Source organism: Saccopteryx leptura, chromosome 2 (assembly GCF_036850995.1).
Source record: "Saccopteryx leptura isolate mSacLep1 chromosome 2, mSacLep1_pri_phased_curated, whole genome shotgun sequence".
Classification (NCBI taxonomy): Eukaryota; Metazoa; Chordata; class Mammalia; order Chiroptera; family Emballonuridae; genus Saccopteryx; species Saccopteryx leptura.
The window spans coordinates 146,714,987-146,740,680 of NC_089504.1; the positions used below are offsets into that span (position 1 = coordinate 146,714,987).

Here is a 25,694-nt window from a genome sequence, read left to right on the forward strand (position 1 = left end):
TATATAAATCAGGAAAAACATTTGATTTTTAGCATGCTAATGTGGTTAAAAGATTCATGAATAAAAGAAACTTCTTATACAAATATAAGCAACTGATAGAATAAATATGGGCATAAACTCTGCTGTTATAATAATCTTTTGACCTCAGCCACCCTTTGTATAGCCTAAGTAATGACTGTTTGATACTTGTTATAAAGTACAACTGAACCTTTCATTTCTCTTTTTTGTTTCATGTGGCAGTGAAAATAAATTGTTCTGTTATCATTCTTGCCAGAAAATTTATAAAATATAAAATTATTCATAAATGTATTTTAAACTGGAGATACATTAATGTATTATTGGGTGTACTGAGCAGAAAACATTGCTTTTCACATTTGAATGGCAGGCACATGATTATATATTCACTTCCTACTGAATATTAATCACCAACTTCAAATGGCTGATGGATAAAGCTCAGAGAGACAGCCAGGAGATGTAAATTCTTACCCTCATTGTGGACTTTTTATGTGATTTTGTTTAACATTTAAAACTGAGTGACCTCTGAATTAACAAAAAGAAAGAAAGAAAGAAAAAATCATTCTTCCCAAGAAGTCCAGGGGCAGTATGGTTTCAAGATGAATTGTTATTCCTTCTGCTCCCCTCTTAGTCACTGTGATCTGGGCTCTTGTTCCTCCTCCTGCATCCGACTGTTTCTTCTTGGTCCCTTGCTTCCTCTGCTCAGCTTAAAACACTGGTGTTATTGGCGTGCCAACCTCAGTCCACTTCTGTTCTCCACTTCTGCTCTCACTCCACTGTCCGTGTTTTTGAAGACCTTCTCTTTCATGCAGTTTATAGGTCTGGACTGTCCTTGAACTTCAAGACCCCTCTCCAGGCCATCTCTACCGAGACAGCCCCCTCTGCACTTCTTTTACTCTCCTTCATCTTGTTACCCTCATTCTGTGTCCTGTGACCTCCTCAGTCTGGTCAGCACTGACTCCCCAGCACTCAGTAAGGCTCCTGGCACACAGTAGGCACTTGGAATGATTCAGTGCTCACAATTGAACTCATAAGTCTCCCCACTCCCAACCCTAACACACACACACTCTCTCTCTCTCTCTGAATAATGCATCTCTTTCCTGTGTTTTTGCTCTCAAATGAGTGACATTCACCATTCAGTCTCCCCTACCTCCTTTCTCTCCCAACACCACTCTGCTGCTTTTTACTCCACATCCAGTTCTTTAAAGTCTGTCTGCTGTGTGTTCTGAGTCCAGTCCCTTCCTTTCATCTCAGACATCACTGCCTTGGTCCTAGGCTTTCGTGCTTGTCACCTGGATCGTGGCCATGTCTCTTAATTTGTATTTCACCCTTCCAATCTGCTTTTCTCAGCTCTACCCTTCGTACTGTTGCCAGATTAATCTGTCCAAAGTCCACATCCAAACATGTCACCTTTCTATACGTACTACAAGAAAGTTGCAGACATGACCAGGACTGCAAAAAAGATCAAAATAAATGCTGGGTGGAGGGTGTCTGTGCTCCCAGTGTGGGAAGACAGTGCAGTAACGTGTGTCTGCTTTCCACAGGTATTGTTTCGGTTTATTACAATGCTAATCAAGATCACAAAGCATTTTTTTGTGAAAATTGGATAGAATGATTCATTCATCTTATAAATGAGTGAGAACAAATAAAACTTAAAATGTAAGAGTATGATCTTTGCAGTAAGAGAACTTGGCGGTAAATGCCAGGTCTGCTCCCTGTCAGCTGTGTGGACTTGCACAGTAGAACTGCCCTCCCACCCTTCCCCGTGTCTGTGTCTTGAAAATGGGATTCCAAGAGGAACTTCCTCTCATGAATTTTTGTGAGGATTAAATAACAGCACAGAATGCCTGTGGTGTATTTAGCACAATGTCTGATACCTAGTAAATGCTTAGTAAATATTAGCAGATTTAAAATCACATGAAAACCGTTGTCACAGATATACATGTTCACATAACACATGAAGATGAAAGAATAGTAATAGTGCTTGTCTCTATATGGTAATGTTATAATTTTTCTTATTTGTGCCTTTTCTCTATTTCCTACAATTATCATTTGTTACTTAAGTAGAAAATAAATAAAATGTTTTTCAATGACTTTCCCCCTTTACTTATGAGATCTCAGCTCCCTTATACCTCATTCATTGCCTTCCATAACGTCATCTCTCTCCTTAACAGCTTCTTCCTGCCCACCTGTTCAGTCACCCTGAACCCTGGATTATTGTATTTCCTGCTCACACACTTCCCGGCTACATGCCTTGCTGTCCCCTGTCATGTCCATGCCTAACTTTGTCTCATTTATTGCCACTCCTCTGTGTAAGATTTAGCGTAAACTCACTCACCCCGTCAGATTCAGCATTAGAATTCCTCTGTTAAAATTATTTGATTTTGTGTGTCTCTCTCTCTGTGGAATGTTTTCCTGCAAAATGAGGACTTGGTCAGAAACTGGAAATGACAGCTGGTTAGGGGCCAGTCCATGCTTCCAGCAGGAGAATGGCAGGATGGTAATAAATGTTAGAGGACCTCTGATACTCGTACGGACAGCGTATAGGGGGGTAGAAGCGTGCAGTTGGCTCCTCTTGGGGGATGTATTAGGGGAAAGGGGTCAGAATGTTTTCATTCAGGAGGTGAGAAGCTGCAGAATAGGTATTTCCTGGGCAGAAAACTTGGGGACCAGTGTTCCCGGCAACATGTGGGAAAATGTTCCATCCAATATTCAGTGTGGCGATTGAGTTGAGCTGGATGGGGTACTGCATACTACTTGGCACATATAGTGGGAGCTCACACCCAGGTGAACATCATGCCTCTCCTGACGTTTGTATATGGGCCTCGGGTTTGTGAATCCCCGCAAGTTACATATAATATGTGATGTTTAATCCTAGGAGAGGATCCTGGAATTTTACCAGATTTTTCCCCAAACCACTCTTTTGACAACTGTTATACCACTAGAAGTGGGGGTATGTGAGGGGTGAAGGATAGGAAATGTTTGGAAGATAAACCGTCCCCAGCTGTAGCTGGTGTGGATGCACCCAGGCATCTATGGGGCACTGACTTGCTGGAGCCACGAAGGGCCTGGTCGCAATGGCAATTCTTCTGTTCATGGTTCTGCACATGTTTTTAGCCCCTTTCAGCAGGCAGGCTCATTCCTGCCTCTTTTGTTTGCTCCACGTAAGCCAATTCCAGTGTTCTTTCCCTGATAGTCAAAGCAACTCTCCAGGGCAGGAAACATTATGGGGTTGAAAGACTCAGGAGGGAATGGAAGCACCATATGTTTTATTCTGAAAATAAAGTGAGCAGGTGAATATGTGAGGAGAAGAAAAAAGCAAACACAGTAACCAAAGCAAGTCAGTGGCAATGGTATTAAATAGATTGCATTAAAAGACAGAAACAGCATTAATTCCCTCCCCCCACCACCCCAGACTGTATAGGTCAGTTCACTCATTCCTCAGCTGCTGATAAAGGGATGTGTGAACTATCAACTCTTAGAACTCTGCCCAGGCAGGTCCTCTGCCCTGCTGTGCTGCTGTAATAATACTCTGTACATACCTTTGTTCTAGAACATATTGCACTGTGGTGCAACTGTTGGTATTCTTTCATAAGGCAAGACTGGCTTATTTTTGAATCTCCAGCATTTAGCACCGGGATCAGTACATGTTTATCAGAAGAATGAACTTGAGCTTTCTAGCCTAAAGATAGTGGAAGTCATAATTCAACCCGCACAAAGGAAGCCCTAAACCCCTAAAGATTCCCATTATCCTTTGCTCAGTATGGCACTCAGGTATAAAGGCTAATCAAGGAAGGGAGCAGATCTTCTGCAAAGATAGTGGCTGCTTTTTTGAAGGGAGGGATTTGGTACAATGAGGAATCTGATGCAGTCAGACGCTGTCAGCTGGCTAAACAAATGTTCATAACCAGAAGGCAAAACAGAAGACAAAGGTTACAGGAGCCGCCACGGAGGCCACACTTGGATCTGGCATCTGGCTCAGAAGCACCCACACACACCCCCATCTGTTACTCAAAGACAGGTAGCCTTCAGAACCATAGCAGTTAGCTGTATTTTCCAAAGCTCTACTCTGAGATGCGTGAACCTGGCCCCTAACTTGCAGGATGCTCAGCTCTGTCCAGAGGGAGTCAGGGGGTCCCAGCTAGAAGAATATAGGGGGGAGCTCGCAGAGGGCAAGAGGAACCATAAACAATTTTTTCTTCTTCTTTATATGTACTCATGTTTATTGCAGCATTAGCCAAAATACAAAACAATGTCAAATCTCCATCAACAGATGAATGGATAAGATGTTGTACATATATACAATAGAATCTATTCAGCCATTGGAAAGGAAGATTTCTTGACATTTGCAATGACATGGATAAACCTTGAGCACATAATATTAAGCGAGATGAGCCAAATGTAAAGTATTTGTATAATATAACATATGTAAAAAATGTCAAACCTATGAAAAGCAAAACAACAGAGTAAAATGGTGTTTACCAGGGTGTAGGGTGTGGGGGATCAGAGCGATTGTATTTAAGGATACAGACGTGTAACAGGTAGTAAATAAGCCATAGAGATCTACTGTAAAGTAAAATTAATTTAGAAACTAATATGGTATTATAATTAATGTGACAAATATTGGTAAACAGCAATCATATTATATAAATGCATCAAAAGCACATATTGAACGTCTTAAACTTACAATTTTCTATGTCAAATTTATTTAATTTAAAAAAATTTCAAACTACTGAAGGCCACAATGCTACAGAATCTATAGTCAGTGTTGACAATTAACTGCCAGGCAAAGTGAGTCATTACAGGGACCCACGTGTAAATGTCTCCTGGTACAAAGTTTAAGATGAAGCATTAGTTAGGCCAACAAGAACATCTCTCTCTTTCTGGCTCTAGACAACATTAACATCATTTTCTTAGACTTGACTCTGAAAAGAACCTGAGGAATTTGTTTCAAGAGGATGACCCCATTCCCCACAGGTTCTGAAAATAGACCAACTCCTCACCAGCAGAATCGATTCTTTTATGAAATTAGTTCAAATTTAGGTTACAACAGCCAAACACACCTTCTTATAGGCATGTGGTTTTTCATTCAATAGTACACATAAACTTCCATGAATTCTCTGGAATAAAATATTTTCTCATGTACTCGGACAACTTTATAAGGAGCAAAAACAAAAGCAGATGATCTAGAGCTAGAACTTCTCAAGTACTTAAGCTCTAACAATTTCAACATTTTCTAAATAAGGCCAGCTGAACTCGGTAGCAAAACTGACTCTTGGTTTTCCTATTCATTCTCAGTAGCTGAGTCAATGGGTATATCCTTATAAACAAAGTTCTGATATGTGAGTCAAGGTTAATTGTTTCATAGAACAGCATATCAATAAACCAGTCATCTCTGTATTAGTCATCTTTGTCCTGGTTGTAATTATTCAAAGAAGTAAGGGCATTTACATTTCAATTCACTAGTGTAAAGCCAGAAGCCACGGCCAGGGCCACCATCAGAGCAGCCCAGCCCATGCAGGTTCGCACTGGATTCGGACAGTCGGTAAAGAAACAGCGGAGCCAAAAACTGATGGGCCATAGTCTTTAATTCTAGCTTGCACCCGGCGGGCAAGTAAAAATACACACTGGGCTCCAAAACCCAGTCACATTCAGTGCTCACAAAGCCACTGACTTATCTGAGTTTCCTACAATCAAAGGTTTCTAGCTCACCAGCCTTATTCTCCTCAGTTCCCCATCTCCTTCCTTATCCCAGATACAAACTCTGTACAAACTGGCATCTCACTCAGCACTCCACCATCTTGGCTGCTTTTCCTGGCCTCCTCCACATGGCCTCCTTCCGCTGCTGGCTCTACTCTCTCTGCTCTCTCATGCTAACCTCAGGAACCAAGAGGGCAAACTCGTTCTGCCCCCACTTTATATTGTAGCTTCACAACCTCTAATCCAATATACAAAATAAGGAAGTCTCTAATACAGTCACTTCTCCGAGGCATGATTGGATTGTACCACCCCACATCAAAAAGGGTGGGAAAGGCTTAATCCCAAAACCAAGCCCCAGGCTACAAGAATTCTGCCTGCCTTTAGCCCGCCCCCAACACATTAATATCACCTGGGCAATGGCCTCCACGTGGGCAGCGTAATCTTTAACAAAGTGAGCATAATATATTTTATCTGCCCAACAACTAGCATCTTGTGAAACACATTTCAGTAAAAATAAAAAGCAATTCTCTCTTCAAAAAGTTATGTAACCTCGCCTGACCAGGTGGTGGTGCAGTGGATAGAACGTCGGACTGGGGTGCAGAGGACCCAGGTTTGAGACCCCAAGGTCGCCAGCTTGAGCGCAGGCTCATCTGGCTTGAGCAAAAAGCTCACCTACATGGACCCAAGGTCGCTGGCTCCAGCAAGGAGTTACTCAGTCTGCTGAAGGCCCGTGGTCAAGGCACATATGAGAGAGCAATCAATAAACAACTAAGGTGTTGCAACGCGCAACGAAAAACTAATGATTGATGTTTCTCATCTCTCCGTTCCTGTCTGTCTGTCCCTGTCTATCCCTCTCTCTGACACTGTCTCTGTCTCTGTAAAAAAAAAAAAAGGTTAAGAAACTTCTAGATGTAAATACAAACAAGTGTTCCAATCATGACACAGTGTAATAAGGGAATGCATGCCTGCCTGGCTGAAAATGGAAAGAAAGCATTTTAAAATGATGACCAAACAGATGTCAGATAGACTCTTCAATGATTGACATAGAAAGTTTTGATATATTTGGAGAGCTTCTGGAGAGCTTCTGGGTTGGTGAACACAGGAAAGTGCAGGGGCAGGCACGCCAGGAGAGGGAATGGGAGCTCCGCCCCTTCCCCATACCTTGTCCTGGCAGCTCTTCCATCTGTCTCTTCCTGCATTCAGCTGTGGGTATAAGAACATTCAAACAATTCTAATCTGACATCATGTAGTTAGAATCACAGCATTTTTCTTCATGCAAGTGAAATCAGTGGTGGGTTTAGAAGTTGTATATTTCTGGAGGTTGGGAGTCCAAGGTCAAGGTGTCAAAAGAATTGGTTTCATTCTGAGGCCCTTCTTGGCTTGCGGATAGCCACACCTTTCCTGTGTCCTCCTTCTCTAAACAAATTTTTAAAAATGGGAATGTTGGGTTCTAGCCAGGTAGCTCAGGTGTTAGAGCATTGTCCTGATACGCTAAGGTTGCGGATTCAATCCTGGTCAGGGCACAGACAAGATAATAAATGCATAAACGAGTGGAACAACAAATCGATGTTTCTCTCCCTCTCACCCTCTCTCCCTCCCTCCCTCCCTCCCTTCCTCTCTAAAATTGACAAATAAAAATAAATAAAATGGGGCCCTGGCTGGTTGGCTAAGTGGTAGAGTGTCGGCCTGGCGTGTGGGAGTCCCGGGTTTGATTCCCAGCCAGGCTACACAGGAGAAGCGCCCATCTGCTTCTCCACCCCTCCCCCTCTCCTTCCTCTCTGTCTCTCTCTTCCTCTCCCGCAGCCAAGGCTCCATCGGAGCAAAGTTGGCCCGGGTGCTGAGGATGGCTCTGTGGCCTCTCCCTCAGCCACTAGAATGGCTCTGATTGCGGCAGAGCGATGCTCCAGATGGGCAGAGCGACGCTCCAGATGGGCAGAGCATCGCCCCCTGGTGGGCATGCTGGGTGGATCCCGGTCGGGCGCATGCGGGAGTCTGTCTGACTGCCTCCCCATTTCCAACTTCAGAAAAATACAAGAAATAAATAAATAAATAATAAAATGGGAATGTTGAAGAAGAAACTGAAGGGTGGCTTCATGATCTCAAGTACATGAAATACACAGAGTATAGTGATAAGTCTTTTCTAACTACTGAAGAACAAGGAACAGGAAAGTTGTTTTGAACTGTATCATAGAGACTTCTGAATCGATGGGGTAATTTAGAAGATGGTTGGAAATATGTTCCTATACTCTATCATGTTAACTTTATTAGTTATAGATAGTTGGGCACTTTTAGCATTTGAGTCATTTACACTGTTGTTCTCCCAGATTAGACACTTGATCTAAAGAAGGAAAAGGAAGGAATCAGTCATGCGGATCGAGTGCCTACGGACAGCAGGCTCTGGGATTTCCTGCATCTCTGATTTATAATTGCCACCCTCACATTTAATACACAAGGGCGGGGGGAGGTATAATTATCCTGATTTATTTGTTTGGAAACAGACCAGGAGCACTCAGATGACAATCACAGGTGGTAATTCTAGGTCTGTATTATATGTTCCTTCAGACCTGAGTCTGTGATTTCAAAGGGCTTGCTTCTAATTTATCCATAAATGGGATGAATCTAGTGTTTACTAAGGCTGTCTGGATGCCTCATTTTACACTGGCTTGTCCTAGGTCCTGAAAGCCTTCATCTCTAGACAGGTACACATTTGATCCAGTTTGTCCCCTATACGTCCAAAACAACCATCTATTACTTCTCAGTCTGCATATAGCATACTTATGGAGCAGCAAACTTGTAATGCATGCAGCCTGCATAGCAAAAAAAAAAAAAAAAAAAAAAATTAAAAAAAGAAAAGTCTATTCTGCCCTGGTCAGATGACTTGGTTGGTTAGAGCATCATTCCAAAGCACAAAGGTGGCAGGTTTGATCCCTGATCAGGGCACATACAGGAACAGATCCATGTTCCTGTCTCTTTCTCCCTCTCCCCACTCCCCTTCTTCTCCCTCCCTCCCTCCTCTTCCTCTCTCTCTAAGATCAATTAAAATAAACAAAAGCCAATATAATAAAGATAAACTTTGAACTATAGTGACATGCCTCTGGTGGTCTCCACAGTGAAGGCCTGCACAGAAGGGAGGCAGTATACAAGTACATCAGAATCCTAGCGAGGCGAGTGGCCCTCACCTACAGTGAAGGCATGCACAGAAGGGAGGCAGTATACAAGTACATCAGAGTCCTAGCGAGGTGAGTGGCCCTCACCCACAGTAACCCTGCTGGTAACCAGACCTCCCTCTTCTTGATGTCTGCAGTGCCTCATTTTTTTCTCATAAGCATTATACACAGACCGTTGTGAATATTTTTGAAAATACAGAAAATTGCAAATAAAACAAAAATTACCTCTTATGCTACTGCCAGAGGTAACGAAACATAAACACATTACTGACGCTTTCCAGCCTTTTAAAAATACAGGTGTAATTTTATAGTTTACACGTATAGTACATGCTTTTCACTCAACTCACCTCATAAACATTCCCTAACATTATTTTTCATTGGGGTAAAATATACATAACACAAAATTGATGATTTTATCCATTTTCAGATACGCAGTTTAGTGACATTTTGTGTGTACATTCAGAATGTTGCACAACCCTCACTTCTCTCCATCCCCAGAACTGTTTCATCATCCACATTCCCTGTATTTAAAAATACATCATAGCCTGACCAGGCAGTGGCACAGGGATAGAGTGTCAGACTAGGACGCAGAGGACCCAGGTTCGAAACCCCGACGTCAACGGCTTGAGTGCAGGCTCATCTGGCTTGAGCACAGCTCACCAGCTTGAACCCAAGGTCACTGGCTTGAGCCCAAGGTCACTGGCTTAAGCAAGGGGTTACTTGCTCTGCTGTAGCCCCCCAGTCAAGGCATATACGAGAAAGCAATCAATGAACAACTAAGGTGCTGCAATAAGGAATTAATGCTTCTCATTTCTCTCCCTTCCTCTCTGTCTCTATCTGTCCCTCTCTCTGTCTCTGCCACAAACAAATGCATCACAATAGAGATGTTCACCTAAAACCTGTCTACTCTTATTGATAAGTGTCACTCCATTAAATTTAATTTCTAAATAAAAAACAATAGCCAAGACATGAAAACAAATGCACATCGACATGTGAATGGGTAAAGAAAATATATGTATATACACAATGGAATATTATTCTGCCTTAAAAGAGAAAAAAATCCTGATATTAGTAATATGGATGGACTGGAATACATCATTCTAATTTAATAAGTCAGATATGGATATACAAATGCTGAATAATCTCAGTTTTATCTGGAGTCTACAATAGTCCAACTCATAGAAGCAGAGTAGAATGAGGGTTACTGGAGGTTGGAAGGAGGGGAAAATGGGGAAGTGATGGTCAAAGGGCACAAAGTTTCAGTTATACAAGATAAACAAGTACTGGCGATCAACTCTGTAGCTTAATACTTGTAGCTAACAATGCCATATTGTATGTTTAAAATTTGGGAAGAGGCTAAGCATTGTGTTCTTACCACACATACCCTAGTGAAAAAAAGGCATCACAAACTACGTTTAATAATAGTGGTGTAATATTTCACCATATAGTATTTACTTGAAATAATTTCTCACAAACATTTAACAGATAACTTACTTTGTGGTCACTGTGAGGTAGACTTTATGGCTAAGACAGTGAACAAGACATGGTGTTGGCCTTCTAGGACCTTAAATCTGGTAGAGAAATGGCCATAAGCAGGCAGTTTGAGTGCTGAGTGTAGAGCATATAGGAAGAACCTTAATTTACACATCAGTGTTGATTATTGCACATCTAGTATATCATAGATTTTTTTCCTGTTATAAATAATATTATGAGATATTTGTAGGTATAAATGTTCACATTTCGGTTTATTTTGTGAAGGTTTGAAAAGTGGAATTACTGGACTATTCCTGTAAAGGGGCAGTAAGAGGGGTTCTTTTAGAATGCTGATTGCTGTTACCCACCGTGCCATTCTCAAGATGAGGAGCTGCCCCTGAACAATGTCCTTGCCTGTTGCACCTTATGAGCTCTGCTAACTTCTTTTTATAAATGTGTATCAAATTTGAGTTTGGCAGGACTGTGTGAAGAGTGGGGGCTGAGAAATGAATGTATCCATCTGGGAGGAGCTAGAGAGGGAAGAGACAAAGGGATCCCAGCTGAGGTTGACACTACGTCACAGGTCATGCAAACCGTCTAGCTGTTTGTACTCAGTTTAGAGGCAATGGTTTGACTCACTCATGCTTTCAGGCTGTGCTCCAAGTGCACGCTGACAGAGAGCTTGGCTCCCTTTTGTGAAATTCCAGACTTGGGAACTTGAAGCCCACCGTGAACTAAAAGTGGCCTTAAAAAAACAAATATGTTTATCATCTAAACAGAAACTCCTGATCTGTTATCAAAGCAGGAAGAGACCTTTGAATATCACATAATCTCTGTTCAAATGAAGATTCTGAGGCTTACAAAGTTAAAAAATACTCTGAAAAAAACCATTTGGATAAACATCAAAGAGGGATTAAATCTCCTGTCTCTTGATTTAGCTGGTGGTTACCCCATGACCCGCCTGAGGTTGTCTTAGCCTTTGTTCTTCTTACAGGAATTCATTTCTTCTTTTCACTTTTAGATTCCTGATTTTATTCTCTGCTGTTTCGTTCTGAGATGTTACTCATTTTCAGTATTGAATACCATGCATGTGCTGGCTAACGGCTGTCCGTGGTCATCACATTATGCTGGTGTGTTTGCATGCCTTATTCTATCTTGGTCCTTAGCTTAGTAATTTGACTGCTGACTACTCTCTTTATCTTGGCCTCATTGATGGTTGGAAAGTTTTCATTGACTCTGGTGAAAGTAATGTTATGTCTTATTTTGTCACCTTTGCCCTCTTTGTGTTAGTTCCATTGTATAATTTTGTGGGTTGTGCTTTTTAATTGATTTTAAGCAGTAATACACCTTCCAGTGATACAGTAAATATGGAAACCTGGTCCAAAGCCAAAGCAGAAACAGTTTTTAAATATATCGTTGATGTTGGGAAGAAGAATATTAGCACAGATTTCTGATGAATTAATTTTATGATGGCTATTAGTTGATAAAGCTTTACCATGGCTATACATGTATATAGTTATGTAATGTGAGTGTGCATAAACTTCTTTATGTATAATAAATCTTCCATGGTCAAATTTACAACAAGAAAATAGTTAGCCTTGCTTTGTGTTAGACAAAGTGCCATTATCTTCAGTAGAACCTCATATCTACATAATGACTCTAAATATAGAACCGTGGGCCCCTGATAGTAACTAGAAAAAGGAACTTAAAAAGCAGAACACCAAATTTGATTAAGGCTGTTAGCCCCAACATGAAGTGATTATTATGCAGTTGAAAAATCCTATAGCTGCCTTACCAGGCAGTGACATAATGGATAGAGCATTATCCTGGGATGCTGAGGACCCAGGCTCGAAGCCCCAAGTTCACCAGCTTGAGCGCTGGCTCATCCAGCTTGAGTGCGGGGTTGTGGGCTTGAGCACGGGATCATAGACATGATCCCATGGTCGCTGGCTTAAGCATAAGATCGCTGGCTTGAGAAGGGGGTCACTGCCACCCCCCATCAAGGCATGTATGAGAAAGCAATCAATGAACAACTAAGGTGCCACAACTATGAGTTGATGCTTATCTCTTTTCCTTCCTGTCTATCTGGTTCTCTCTCTCTCTCTAAACTTCCCCCACCTGCTTTCCCTCCTACAATTTCCACTCTATTGTCTGTGCCTATAAATTTTCTTTTCTTTGCTTAATCCCTTCACTTTTTTCATTCAGCCCCTCGACCCCCATGCCCCCAACCCATCTTCTCTGACAGCTGTCAGTCTATTCTCCGGATCTATGCTGTTTCTATTTTGTTAGTTTCTTTTGTTCATTAGATTCTGCATATAAGTGAAATCATATGGTACTTGTCTTTCTCTGACTGGCTTACTTCACTTAGTTTAACAATCTCCAGGTCCATCCATGCTGCTGCAAATGTTAAAATTTCCTTCTTTTTTAGTCAAGTAGTATCCACTGTGTAAATGTACCACTGTTTTATCCACTATCTACTGATGTCCATGGACCACTACCAAATTGTGGCTATTGTAAATAACACTGCATTTATCATATTTTTTCGAATTAGTTGTTTGGGTTTCTTTGGATATATTTCCAGAAGTGGAACTGTTAGGTCATAGGCAGTTCCATTTTATTATTATTATTATTATTATTATTATTTTGCGTGTGTGACAGAAACAGAGACAGGCACAGATAGGGACAGACAGACAGGAAGGGAGAGAGAAAGAAGCATCAATTCTTTGTTGCAGCACCTTAGTTGTTCATTGATTGCTTTCTCATATGTGCATTGACTGGGGGGGGGGGGTACAGCAGAGTGAGTGACCTCCTGCTCAAGCCAGCTACCCCTTGCTTAAGTTGGTGAGCCTTCCCTCAAGCTGTATGAGCCCGTGCTCAAGCTGGTGACCTTGGAGTTTCTAACTTGGGTCCTTTGCATCCCAGTTTGACACTCTATCCACTGTGCCACTGCCTGATCAGGCTCATTTTTAATTTTTTGATATAACTTCGTACTGTTTTCTACAGTGACTACACCAATCTGCATTCCCACCAACAGTGCACGAGGGTTACCTTTTCTCCACATCTTTGCCAACACTTGTTGATTGTTGACTTATTGATAATAGCCATTCTGACAGGTGTGAGGTTATATCATTGTTTTAATTTGCATTTCTCTGATTAGTAACATTGAGCATTATTTCATATGTGTGTTGGCCATCTGTACATCTTCTTTGGAGAAGTGTCTACTCAGTTCCTTTATCCACTTCTGACTGGACTTTTTTTGGTGTTGAGTTTTATAAGTTCCTTGTAAATTTTGGATATTAAGCCCTATTCAGATGTATTAGCGAATATGTTCTCCAGTCAGTTGGTTGTCACTTCATTTTGATGATTTCCTTCACTATGCAAAAACTTTGTATGAAGATCACTTTGTTAAGTATATGCTTGTCTAACCACTATGCTGTATACCTGACTAATACAAAATAATATTGAATGAAAACTGTAATGGAGACAAAATTGTAAATAAAGTAATTGTAAGAAAAGTTCAGTGAAAATGAGGTAAAAAAAAAAAGAATGGTGCAAAATTTTTATTAAAATAATCTTATTCACACATTTTTAAAAAATTGCTTCTTTACCCTTCTTTATCTAATTCCAGATTGGCTTAGAGCTCTTGCCCTTGATGAAATGTTCTTTAATTGTTCAAGACAAAAATGATTCTGCCTTCCTCTGAATGCAGCCAGAGCTGACTATCAAATAGTATCTTCAAGTTTTGGTCTTCTTTTCATGTAATTGGATCTTAACCTACTTTTAGGTTATAGACTCCATAGGCAAAGTAGGGATTTTTGATGCATTTTTGATCTCTGAACTACAATATTTAATGGGGTGATTGATAAATTTGTAAAACTCTATAAAACCTAAGGAAAATTTTAGCCTTGGAGTATCGTACTTTCAATATATTATATTGTGTTCTGACTACATTTATGAAAGTATAAAAACTTAGCCTGGCATACAAATATGACACATCATTTGTTTTTCTGGATTTTAACCTGGTGCCAAGTCTTTTTTTTTTTAATCAAATTAATATTACTGTGACACTTACTTTACATTAGTTATCAGTGCAGGAAGAAAGCTTTCTGAATATAAGCCAAGTCTTAAAAAGACACTAATAAAATATCTTGGGCTCTAGTCATTTGAGTTGTGAGATCATAAAACCTGGCTGTGTGACTCAGTGGATAAAATGTCCCCAGTCAGGGCATAAACGAGATGTAATCAATGAGTTCGCAACTAAATGGAACAACTAAGTGGAACTTCCTCTCCCTTTTCTTTTCTCTCTTCCTTCCCCCTTCCCTGCTTCTTTCCCCCTTCCCTTTTCCTTCCCCTTCCCCTTTTCCTTCCCCCTTCCCTTCTCCCCTTCCCCTCCCCTTCTCTCTCTCTCCCTTCCTCTCTCCCTCTCCCTCCCTTCCTCTCTCTCTCTCATCAGTGGGAAAAAATTTGTAAATTACCATAAAAGATAAATGGCACCAGCAGAAAGAGTCCTGAGTCAGGAAGTCGGAAACCTGTTTTAGTTCGTACCCCAGTCACTTTACAGGTGACCCTGATTTCATCAGAAGCGTGGGGGGCCCCAGTTTGGCTTCACTTGCCAAGTGAGGCCCACTGCGTCATTCAGACATAGTGGGGTTTGATCCTTCGGAGACTTTTATGGGTGCCTCTTTCTATGTTGTTAGGTGAATTTTATCCGTATATTGTATTAATCTGCTAGGGCTCCCGTAACAAAACACTCAGAACACTCACAGACTGGGTGGGTGGCTTAGACAATAGAAATTTATTCTCTTACAATTCTTGAGGCATTGAGTCCAAGGTCAAGGTGTTGGCACAGTTCGTTTCTTCTGAGGCCTCTCTCCTTGGCTTTCAGGTGCTACCTTCTTGCTATGTCCTCACACGGTCTCTCCTATGTTTTCACAAATCTGGCATCTTTGTGGGTGTGCGTATTTGATGTTCTTATTAAGGACATCAGTCAGATTAAATTAGGGCCAACTCCGGCAGCTCCATGTTAACTTCCTCATCTCTCTGAAGGTCTCTCTCCAAATATAGTCGCATTCTGAGGTACTGCCGTTAGGACTTCAACTTAGGAATTTTGAGGAGACACAATTCAGCCTATAATATTTATTAAAGTAACATTCTTTGTTTTAAATTATATATAGAGGAACTAGTATAAAGGAGAAACCAAAAATAGCCTTCCGCCCACTTAATGCCTATTATTAAAAGGGGGAGGATATAAGTACATGAAAAGATCATTCAAACTGTATTAAAGGGTATAAAAGAAAAAATAATACTCTCCTGGCCCCTTTCTTCTACACCAAGGCAATTTCTTTCAAGATAGTTGTATAGGTGTTTGCTATTGTGACACCAGGTCCTCCTCCCCCCATGTCTTAATATATCACACAGGGTACACGGATCTCTGTGTCTGCACATGCTCTGCTGCATTGGACTTATTTTAAAAGGCTACATAGCATTCCATTGTATACATACCAGATTTTTTTTTCTTTCTTTTTTTTTTTTTTTTTTACAGAGACAGAGAGAGAGTCAGAGAGAGGGATATAGACAGACAGGAAGGGAGAGAGATGAGAAGCATCAATCATTAGTTTTTTGTTGCGACACCTTAGTTGTTCATTGATTGCTTTCTCATATGTGCCTTGACCGTGGGCCTTCAGCAGACCAAGTAACCCCTTGATCGAGCCAGCGACCCTGGGCTCAAGCTGGTGAGCTTTTGCTCAAACCAGATGAGCCCGCATTCAAGCTGGCGACCTTGAGGTCTCGAACCTGGGTCCTTGGCATCCCAGTCAGACGCTCTATCCACTGTGCCACCGCCTGGTCAGGCTACATACCAGCTTTTAATTTAACTAGTCACCAGTTAATGGGCATTTAGGTTGTTTCCAGGTTCCTTCCTCCATCCTCTCCTCTCCCAATTGCAAGCAATAGAGTTGAATTTCTTTTAAAAATCCAGCATGGAAAGAATAGTGACAAGCCAGCTAACAAAGATCCGAAGCCCCCGATTTTGGTGAGGACATCCTTGTTTTTCACCTTTCTGTTTACGGGTCTGTCCCGGAGGTGTTGTGCCCAGCGCGGGTCTTGCTCGCCTCCCGTGCCTCCCGTGCCAGCGCACTTCCTTCCTGGCTTCCTTCGGCTGCTGTACCCCATCTCTCTACAGCAGTCCTTCCTCTTCAGGAAGAGAGGTCTGTTTGAAACATTAACAGGCATAAGCTATTTTTAGTTAATTAAAACAGTTTTTCTTCTAAAAATTGCTGTTTCCATGCCTATGGCGGTACTTGAACCCTTTCTGGCTGCCTGCACCCTCTGGAGAGGAGCCAGCTCTCTAATGGAATGTGGGCAGTCTCGCTGCTAATCAAGATTTACCGTTCCGACCGGGATGCTGTTTGAATTTGCACACAGCGCTACTCTGAGATGAAGTGCAGCACCGAGGCCCCCATCCGGCTCCCCAGCACCCCCACCCCCAGGCCCAACCGCTTAGCCACAGGTATCATCTGGCATGGTTTTACAAGCTGTGCCACAATGCAGATGTTCTTTGCTGAAGAATTACTTTCATTTCTGACTCGTTTAGGAAATGAGGCAGTCTGTCAGAGGTGCTGCTTCATTTCCAGACCCCTGGAGAGTTCATTTTCTCCTGGGATTTCTAACCACATGTGGGCAGCGCTCTATTTACCCAGATGTGAGAACTAAGAGGAATGAGCAGTCCTCTTCTAAAGCAGCCTGCTTCCCCGCGGAATCCAGTGTGAAGGCCCAGAGGTGGCTTGTGTTCTTATTAGTGTAAATATTTCTGCGGCTTTGGTTTCATGATGTTTGTGGACGTGCTATGCATATGGGCTTTGGTGCAGGAAAAATATCATTTAGCAACAGATTTAAAAGGTAGTCTGGAGTGTTTCTAATTACTGTTTGTTTAGTTCTCCATTGTCTAATGAGTGGATTTAAGGAACCTTGGGGGTGGGGAACATAATGTTCACATTACAGTCAACCATGCAAATCAGATTCTAAGTATTGCAGAGAATGCACAATGGATTCATTTTATAGATGTATTCCATTGAATTTTAAATTTAGAATTGAAAGCATTTTGGAATGGACATGTTTCCACCTGTCATTCACCACCATGAATTATGCACATGACCAAAATCAGCCCTACTGTGTGGTACAACCTCATTTAAACTGCATCAGTGGCCTTTGGCATTCAGTTTATAAAAATGTGTTAGGGACTAAATTATTTCCTTTTACCCTATTGCATGAATAACTCTAAGCAGCCACATTTCATTAGCATAGTGAATTAAATCCATTTGCTTCATTGGATTAATATGTTAAAGTCTTTGCAGGTGGTTAAAAAAAAGTTAATATAAGATAAAAGATAAGAATGAGAAAGGGAGAATTTATGAGCTTCCCTTTTAATTTTTTTCCCATCATCTGTCAGCGGCCCAAAAGGAAACTGAAGTCTCAAGAGGACCTGCAACAGTGGTTCTCAACCTTGGCTGCACCTTGGAATCAGCCTGGGAACTTGAAAAAGTACCAGTGCCTGGGTCCCAACCGCAGAGGTTTGCTTACATTGCCTGGAATGCAGCTTGCACTGGGATTTTTAAAAGCTCTAAAGAGGATGCTATTGTGCAGTATGAGTTGAGAACCACAGACCTAAGACGTCTGGGATTTTAACAGGTCATCACATTCTGTGATCCTCAGCCTCGGTTGCAGCCTAGTGTTACCTGGAAAGCTTCTCAAAGAAATGCCAATGTCCTACCAATTGAAACCACATTTCTAGGGGAGGGAGCTAGTATTTTTTAGAAAGCTCCTAGATAATTCTTATGCACAGCAAGAGATATAGGTCCACTGACATGATCTAACCATCTGTATCATAGGTAAGGAAAATGAGTGCCCAAAAAGTCAGTTGACTTGCTCAGGTTATTGGGGAGACAGCTCTGAGTCTCAGGTCTGATGCCTCCCACGGGTCTTTCTGCTACCTGACACGACCTCCTTAATGTTTGTCTGTTGTGTTTATTAATGCCTCCTCGTCCTTCAGGTGATGTTCCTGCCTCCAGGAGGCCTTTTCTGAGAACTCACACTCTCCCATCCAGGCTGGGTAAGATGCCCTTTCTATCTGAACAGCACCCTGATGTATCTCTCCTTTCAGAGGGTCAGCTCCGGGAGGACAGAGCCGTGTCTTCCTTGTCCTTCCTGTAACTTGCTGGCATGTCACTGAATCTCAAATACAATTTGTTGTATTGAAGTTCCCTAACTTTATTCATCAATTAGTCTATGTGGGTTGCTTTAGAAAAAAAATTCATTCTCATGCACTGGCTTCTGAAAGCAAAAATTATTTATCTGTCAACTGCCCCCAGTACTGTGAGTCAAGATCTCATACACAGGACTTCCTACCCTTGCCTTGCAGGAGAGGGCTTTTTGACCAAAAAAAAAAATATATATATATATAATATATCTTTATATATATCTTTATAATAAAGATATATATAAAGATATATATATTATATATATATATGTTAATCAAGGCAGGGGTGATGACAAAATAATGGAAAAATGTCAGTGACTTTACATGTTGCTCAAGGTACTTACATCAACGAGGATCTTTTGAATAACATAACTTACAAATGTGCATGTCATAAACGAAAGGGAGCATGTGGCATTATGTTAGGATAAAAATTTGAAGAAAATAATGTGTTAAGGACTAAATTATTTCCTTTACCTGATTGCATGTATAACTCTGAGCAGCCATATTTCCTTAGCATAGTTGAATTAAATCCTTTGGGTTCTCAGGATTAATATAAATATGTTAAAGTCTTTTCAATTGATTTAAGAAAACCTATTAATCTGTCATCCCAGTTTACTTAAGGGCTATGCTTGGCCAGCATCTTATTTTTATTTGGAAGCTATGTTTTGGATGCACAGTATTTATGTTTGATCCTGCAGTCGTCCCAGACTTCTGTTTCAGAAGCAGGTTGCCACCAGTCTCCACGTCACAGGGGGCCAGGAGACTCCACGGAGGGGTAGCAGAAATTAGCTGTGTCCTCATGTGGAGAATTCCGAGTTCAAAGTTATTGGGGCCAAGACTGCACACTGGGCAGTATTATAGGCTAGATGTTAAGGTGCTGCAGACAGGAGAGAATAATGGCATTACAAAGTCATGCTTTCTAACTGCGAGTCTTCATATCCCCACTAAGGGGCAAGGTGGCAGCATAAAAGTAAAGCCACCACTTATCAGGGACATCTTCCAATGACAGATATTCTTAAAAATTTCAGGAGAAAGCTCAGTCCTTGAGCTGGAGGTACATGTACATTTTTATATATTAAAATAATTTATGGACATAAAAACCGAAATTGTAAAACTCCTAGAAGGAAACCGGTGGTAAGCTCCTTGACAGAGGTCTTGGCGATGGTTTTTTTAGCGTGACAGCAAAAGCAACAAAAGCAAAAACAAGTAAGTGGGACTGTATCATACTAAAAAGCTGTGCAGCCAAGGAAACCAACCAAATGAAAGGACAGCCTACTGAATGGAAGAACATATTCACAAATCATATATCTCATAAGGGGCTAATCTCCTAAATATATAAAGAACTCATACAACTCAACAGCAAAAATAAATCCATCAATAAAACCAATGCGATTAAAAATCTGAGTAGACACTTTTCCAAAGACATACAGGTGGGCAACAGATACATGGAAAAGTGTTGCATATCATTAATCATCAGGGAGGTGCAATTCAAAACCACTATGAGTTATTACCTCACACCTGATAGAATGACTGTCGTCAAAAAGACAAGACAGAACGAGTAGGCACACAGATATGGAGAAAAGCAAAACCTGTACACTGTTGGTGGGATTGTAAATTGATGCAGCCACTAGGGAAAACAGTGTGAAGAGCCCTCAGTTAAAAATAGAACTACCATATCCAGCAATTTCACTTTCAGGTATTTTATTGAAAAAAGTGAAAACCCGAACTAGAAAAGACATATGTACCCCTGTGTTTATTGCAGAATTATTTACAATGACAAAGATATGGAAAAACCTGTGTCAATTGATGGATGAATGGATAAAGAAAAAAATATATATATATACACACACACACATAAATATAAATACTATGAGTATTTATATATATATATAATGGAATGTTACTCAGCCATTTGCAACAGCATGGGTGGACCCTGAGGGCATTAAGGGAAGTGCAATAAGTTAGAGGAAGACAAATACTGTATGATGTCTCTTATATGTGGAATCCAGCCAACAACAAACCAAGCTTACAGATACAGAGAACGGATTGGGGCTGCCATAGGCAGAGGTGGGGTGTCAGGAGGAATGAGTGAAGGGGGTATAAATTTCTTTACAAAATCTGTTACAGGTGTATAACATAACCAAAAAATAGTAACTCTGATTATATTGTGGGACAAAATACAGAGTTTTCATGACTTTTTGTTTTAAAGATAAAATATGAAATTTTAAAGAACCACTCTTTCTAGTCTCTCTGCTGCTATTTGGGTAAAAAACTAACAAACCAATAAAAGTTTTTGCAAAGTAACCCACTTCTATTGTGCTAGTTTCAGAGGCACAGCAGTACATTCTGGAAGAGAGGGAGAAGGAGGGAAAGGAGGGTTTATTAACTAACTGAGGCACAGTGTTCAGTGGTTCCACCCATGTGTGCCATGGGCTCATTGACTCCCCTGCACATTAGGCCTTATTCACACCAATTTTAACATGTGAGGAGGTATATATATACCTGTCCACTAGCGAGCAGAGCCAAGATTTGAATGCAGGTCTGATTCCAGAGTTCTTGTATTTTTTCACCAGACATGGCCTCAGATGTCATGAGAATTGAGAAGTCTCTAGAAGAGATTGTTTTTAGCTATGAGTATTTACCACACTGACGGAAGAGGGCTGACTCTTGCTTCCCTTAGAGTTGTTATTTAACACCAGTAAGTTAACATTTATAAACTTATGTGAAACAGTTAAAAGCATATCCTTATAATATCCTATAAAGTTCTGACTTTAAAAATGACGTGTTATTATTGCAGTGGTCCTCAGAGTCCCAGTGTAGTCATTGTCATGATGTCAAAGGGAGGAAAGGAATGGTCAGCAAAGGCCATTTTTGTTCAAAAGATGAAGAGCATCAGGTAGGATTTTCTGCTCTCACGCTCTCTCTCTCTCTCTCTCTCTCTCAGACATTATGCATTTGACTTGGGGGAGGCAGCAAAGCAAAATGCTCGATGATTTGCACTTTGCCATACATTTCCTGGGTTTGAGAATCCTGGCTTTGCTACCCACTACTAGCTGTGTGATCTTGGGCAAGTGAACTGACCTCTTTGTACTTTAGTTCCTTTCTAGAAATTTGGGAACAATAACGACTTGATTGTAATTTTAAGAATTGGATAACGTAAAGCATACAAAGAGCTTTGAACATTGTGTGATGCAATGTTAGTGCTCAGTAAATGTTTACCTGTTCTTAGCGAACAAAAACTAGATGCCACATGGCCCAGTGATCCCACTCCCAGGTATCGACTTGAGAAGTGAAAACCTGTGTTCACCTAAGACCTTTTAGCAAAAGTTATAGAAACTTTCTTCATAATTGCTAAAAAATTAGAAGTCATTCAAATGATCATCAGCTGGCAAATGGATAAAGCGTGGCACGTTCATACTCTAGGATACTAGTCAGGAGCCAGAAGGAACAAATTACCGGTCCAGGCAACACCATGGATAAATCTCCAAAGTATTATGCTGAGTAAAAGAAGCCAGGTACAAAGGCTGTATACATTTGATTCCATTTATATGACAGTCTAAAAAGGTAAAACTGTAGAGACAGAAAGCAGATCATTGCCTGCCAAGGCCTGGAAGTGGGTGGAGGAGATTGACTGACTGCACAGGGACAAGGGGGGACATGGGGGGTGATGGAAGTACTCTCTATCTTCATTGTGGTCAGCTCACGTGATTGTATACATTGGTCAAAACACATCAGACTTAAAATGGGTAAAGTTTCGCTATATAAGTTAAATCCAAATAAATCTGATTTTTATTTTTTCAGTCAGGTCTACAACATGACCAAAGAATAGTGGAAGAAAAAGGGGTTCAATGCAGTGAATAATCAGAAGTTTCAGAAACTGCAGCTGTTCTTTGGTTTCAGAGATTGTATACGAAAGAAGGAATGATTTCATTCATTTTCCTCCCACAGCCTATGAGTTAGAAAGGTGTAGTAACCTGTGAAATAGTTCTGTCATGCCCTAACATACCTCACTCTTTGCTTCAAGCAGTAGTCGGTGTCTCATGTCTTACGCCTCCCCATGTGGAGCCGTTTCAGTTTCTCAGGCACAGGCTCTCTGGGGTTGCTTCCCGGGAGAATCCTGAGGGAGGGCTTGCCATGTGGTAAGCATTCAGGGAAGCAGAGCGTTGGTGTTCTAGATGAACTGATTTCCAGATTGCTAAGTAGTTGGAGTGTACTTACGAGTAAGGAATGTTATCTCCGAGCATTGTTTGTTCATTATGAGTCACACAAACCCATTGTACTTTCTCATGGAGCTCGCCTCTGTCTCAGTAGCATGGGGCACAGTTGACCACTCCCTCCTTCCTGAAATTCTTCCTTCACTTGACATCTGTGACACTACTCCATCTTGATTCTGCTTACAATGCACTTGTTATTTTTTCCTCGATCTCCCCCTGATGGATCCCTCTTTTTCTATTCCTGGCTTCTAAACTTGGGAGTCCCAGTGCCTTTATTCTCTGACCACTTCCCCATCTCAGCTCTTTCCTGAGGTGATCTCATTCATTTCCAGAGCCTTAAATACCATCTATATCAGTTTTTATCAATCACCGATCCACAGACCCATGCTGGTCTGCCAGAAATTTCATGCCTGTTCATGAAAGTTAATTACCTCGATGCTGTATGAAGCTTATAGACCCAATGATCTCAGGGTGATTTCTGCCTTAGTAATCCCCAAAATAATTCTCCTATTTTCATCAGTCCCCAAGTGTAAAAAGGTTGAAAACCACTATCCTAGGCCCTCTCCTCTATCTACACACTCCTCTATTTCCTTTAATGAGCTGATGGCTCCCCAATGTATATATCCAACACTGACCTCTTCTAAGCTCCAAACCCTCCCTACATCTGACTGCCTCCTTGACATATCTTTGGATGTCTCATGCCCAAGGAACAACTCCTTTAAAAACTAAAATTTAAAAAAAGTTCCACTACAGTTGAATATACAATATTAGTGTCAGGTATACAACACAGTAATTAGACATTTATATAACTTACAAAGTTGATCACCCTGACAAGTCTAGTAGCCACCTGACACCACACATAATTATTATATTACTGAGCATATTCTTTATGCTGTACTTTATGTCCCCATGACTTTTTATACCTGGAAACCTGTACTTCTGAATCCCCGTGGAGGAACTTTTGGTTTGCTTCTCCCTCACATCTCCCTGAGCCTGCCTTTCCACCTCCCTCTCGGCTCTCTCTGCCAGTGGTCCCAGCGTGCTCCCAGTTCCCACTGTTAGAAACCTGGCTGTCATCCTTAGTTCCTCCTTCATTGACCCCTTCCCAGCACATTCAGATCTACCTTCAAAACACAGTTTGTATTGATTTTTGTCTTCTGTGTCTCCACTACTCTCTTAGGCCAGTGTTGTTGCCTGGACCTCGCCAGCATCTAGTAACAGGTCTGTTTTGTCTGCTCCGTTCACAGCAGAGTGTGCTGTCATGCCACAGTGCCACACTGCTCACCAGTCAGCACCTGCCTCCTCTTCAGCCTCATTTTGTTCCCAGCCTCTCATCCTTCCATTACCTTTCAGCCACACTACCGTCTTTTTGTCATATCCTCGAGCACACTAAGATATTTTCTGCTTCAGAACCATTGGCTTGCTTCCACCCTTCCTTGAATGTTCTTTCCTTAGCCCTGCACGGCCAACTCCGTCTCATCTTTCCATCTCAACTTACATGTTGCCCCTCAGGGAGCCTCCTCTGACCACACTGCCTAAAATACTTCCCTCTCTCATGCTCTATCATGGCAGCCTATTTATTTCTTCCTTATCCACTAAGCAGAGTCAGTTTTTTAACAAGTATTTACATTTTATTCTTATTATGGAATAGAAGTTCCCCGAAAAGGGACTTCTTATGTTTTGTTAACTGGTCTGTGTTCCATATCTAGCACAGCTCTTGGCGGTAGTGAGAGCCAGAGCAATGATGCTTCTGTTTCTGTGTGTCACGTGGTGAGATGTTTGACATCAGTCCTCACCTCCATTTTTTTTATTTTATTTTATTTTATTTATTTTTTTTTTTTTCATTTTTCTGAAGCTAGAAACAGGGAGAGACAGTCAGACAGACTCCCGCATGCGCCCGACCGGGATCCACCCGGCACGCCCACCAGGGGCGACGCTCTGCCCACCAGGGGGCGATGCTCTGCCCATCCTGGGTGTCGCCATGTTGCGACCAGAACCACTCTAGCGCCTGGGGCAGAGGCCACAGAGCCATCCCCAGCGCCCGGGCCATCTTTGCTCCAATGGAGCCTTGGCTGCGGGAGGGGAAGAGAGAGACAGAGAGGGAAAGCGCGGCGGAGGGGTGGAGAAGCAAATGGGCGCTTCTCCTGTGTGCCCTGGCCGGGAATCGAACCCGGGCCTCCGCACGCTAGGCCGACGCTCTACCGCTGAGCCAACCGGCCAGGGCCCATTTTTTTTATTTTTCTTATTTTATTGAGAGGTGGGAAGGCAAAGACAGACTCCCACATGTGCCCCAAAGGGGATCCACCCAGCAGGCCCACTAGGGGTGATGCTCTGCCCATCTGGGGCCTTGCTCTGTTGCTAGCAACTGAGCCATTTTAGCACTTGAGGCAAGGCCACAGAGCCATCCTCAGTACCCAGAGCCAACTTGCCCAAACCATTTGAGCTATGGCTGCAGGAAGAGGGAGAGAGAGACAGAGGAGGAGGGGGGGAGAGGGAAGGGGAGAATAGGGAGGGGTGGTGAAGCAGATGGTCACTTCTCCTGTATGCTCTGACCAGGAATCGAACCCAGGACTTCCACACGCCTGGATCTACTGCTGAGCCAACTGGCCAGGGACCTCACCTCCATTCTTTTAAAAAGGGGAAAACATAAGTTTTTATTTTTTCAAAGTTTTGTGTAATTAGTTAAGAAGGTTTACATAATTAGAAAATTAAGTACCACTGTACGATTTGTTACACTGACATTCACCCCCACTTCCAGAGGAACCTGGTGCTGCCAGTCCCTTCACCTTTTGGGTGTTTTATAAGTTAAGTGAAATCGCTTCTGGGGGGTCCTGGTTTTAGACTGAGCTTTCTTCAGTCTGCTAAGCCAGT

The 25,694-nt window shown here is 41.8% G+C and overlaps 1 protein-coding gene and 1 long non-coding RNA gene across 4 annotated transcripts in view; one reads left to right on the forward strand and one right to left on the reverse strand.

The window, feature by feature from the left end:
* The window catches only part of ANO6 (anoctamin 6), a 215,313-nt gene that overhangs the window by 38,842 nt on the left and 150,777 nt on the right, over positions 1 to 25,694 (forward strand). For 2 of the 3 annotated variants that reach the window (XM_066369015.1, XM_066369017.1), the window contains one exon: positions 18,403 to 18,462. The exons of the other annotated variant lie outside the window; for it this stretch is intronic. In XM_066369015.1, coding sequence (XP_066225112.1) covers positions 18,403 to 18,462 — 60 coding nt within the window. The remainder of the gene's footprint in view (positions 1 to 18,402; positions 18,463 to 25,694) is intronic. 3 annotated transcript variants of the gene reach the window in all.
* LOC136395009 (uncharacterized) lies at positions 15,141 to 24,195 on the reverse strand. The gene is made up of 3 exons (XR_010749255.1): positions 24,109 to 24,195; positions 16,410 to 16,563; positions 15,141 to 15,482 (listed from the first exon to the last, which is right to left on the reverse strand). It is a non-coding gene; the product is annotated as an uncharacterized lncRNA (long non-coding RNA).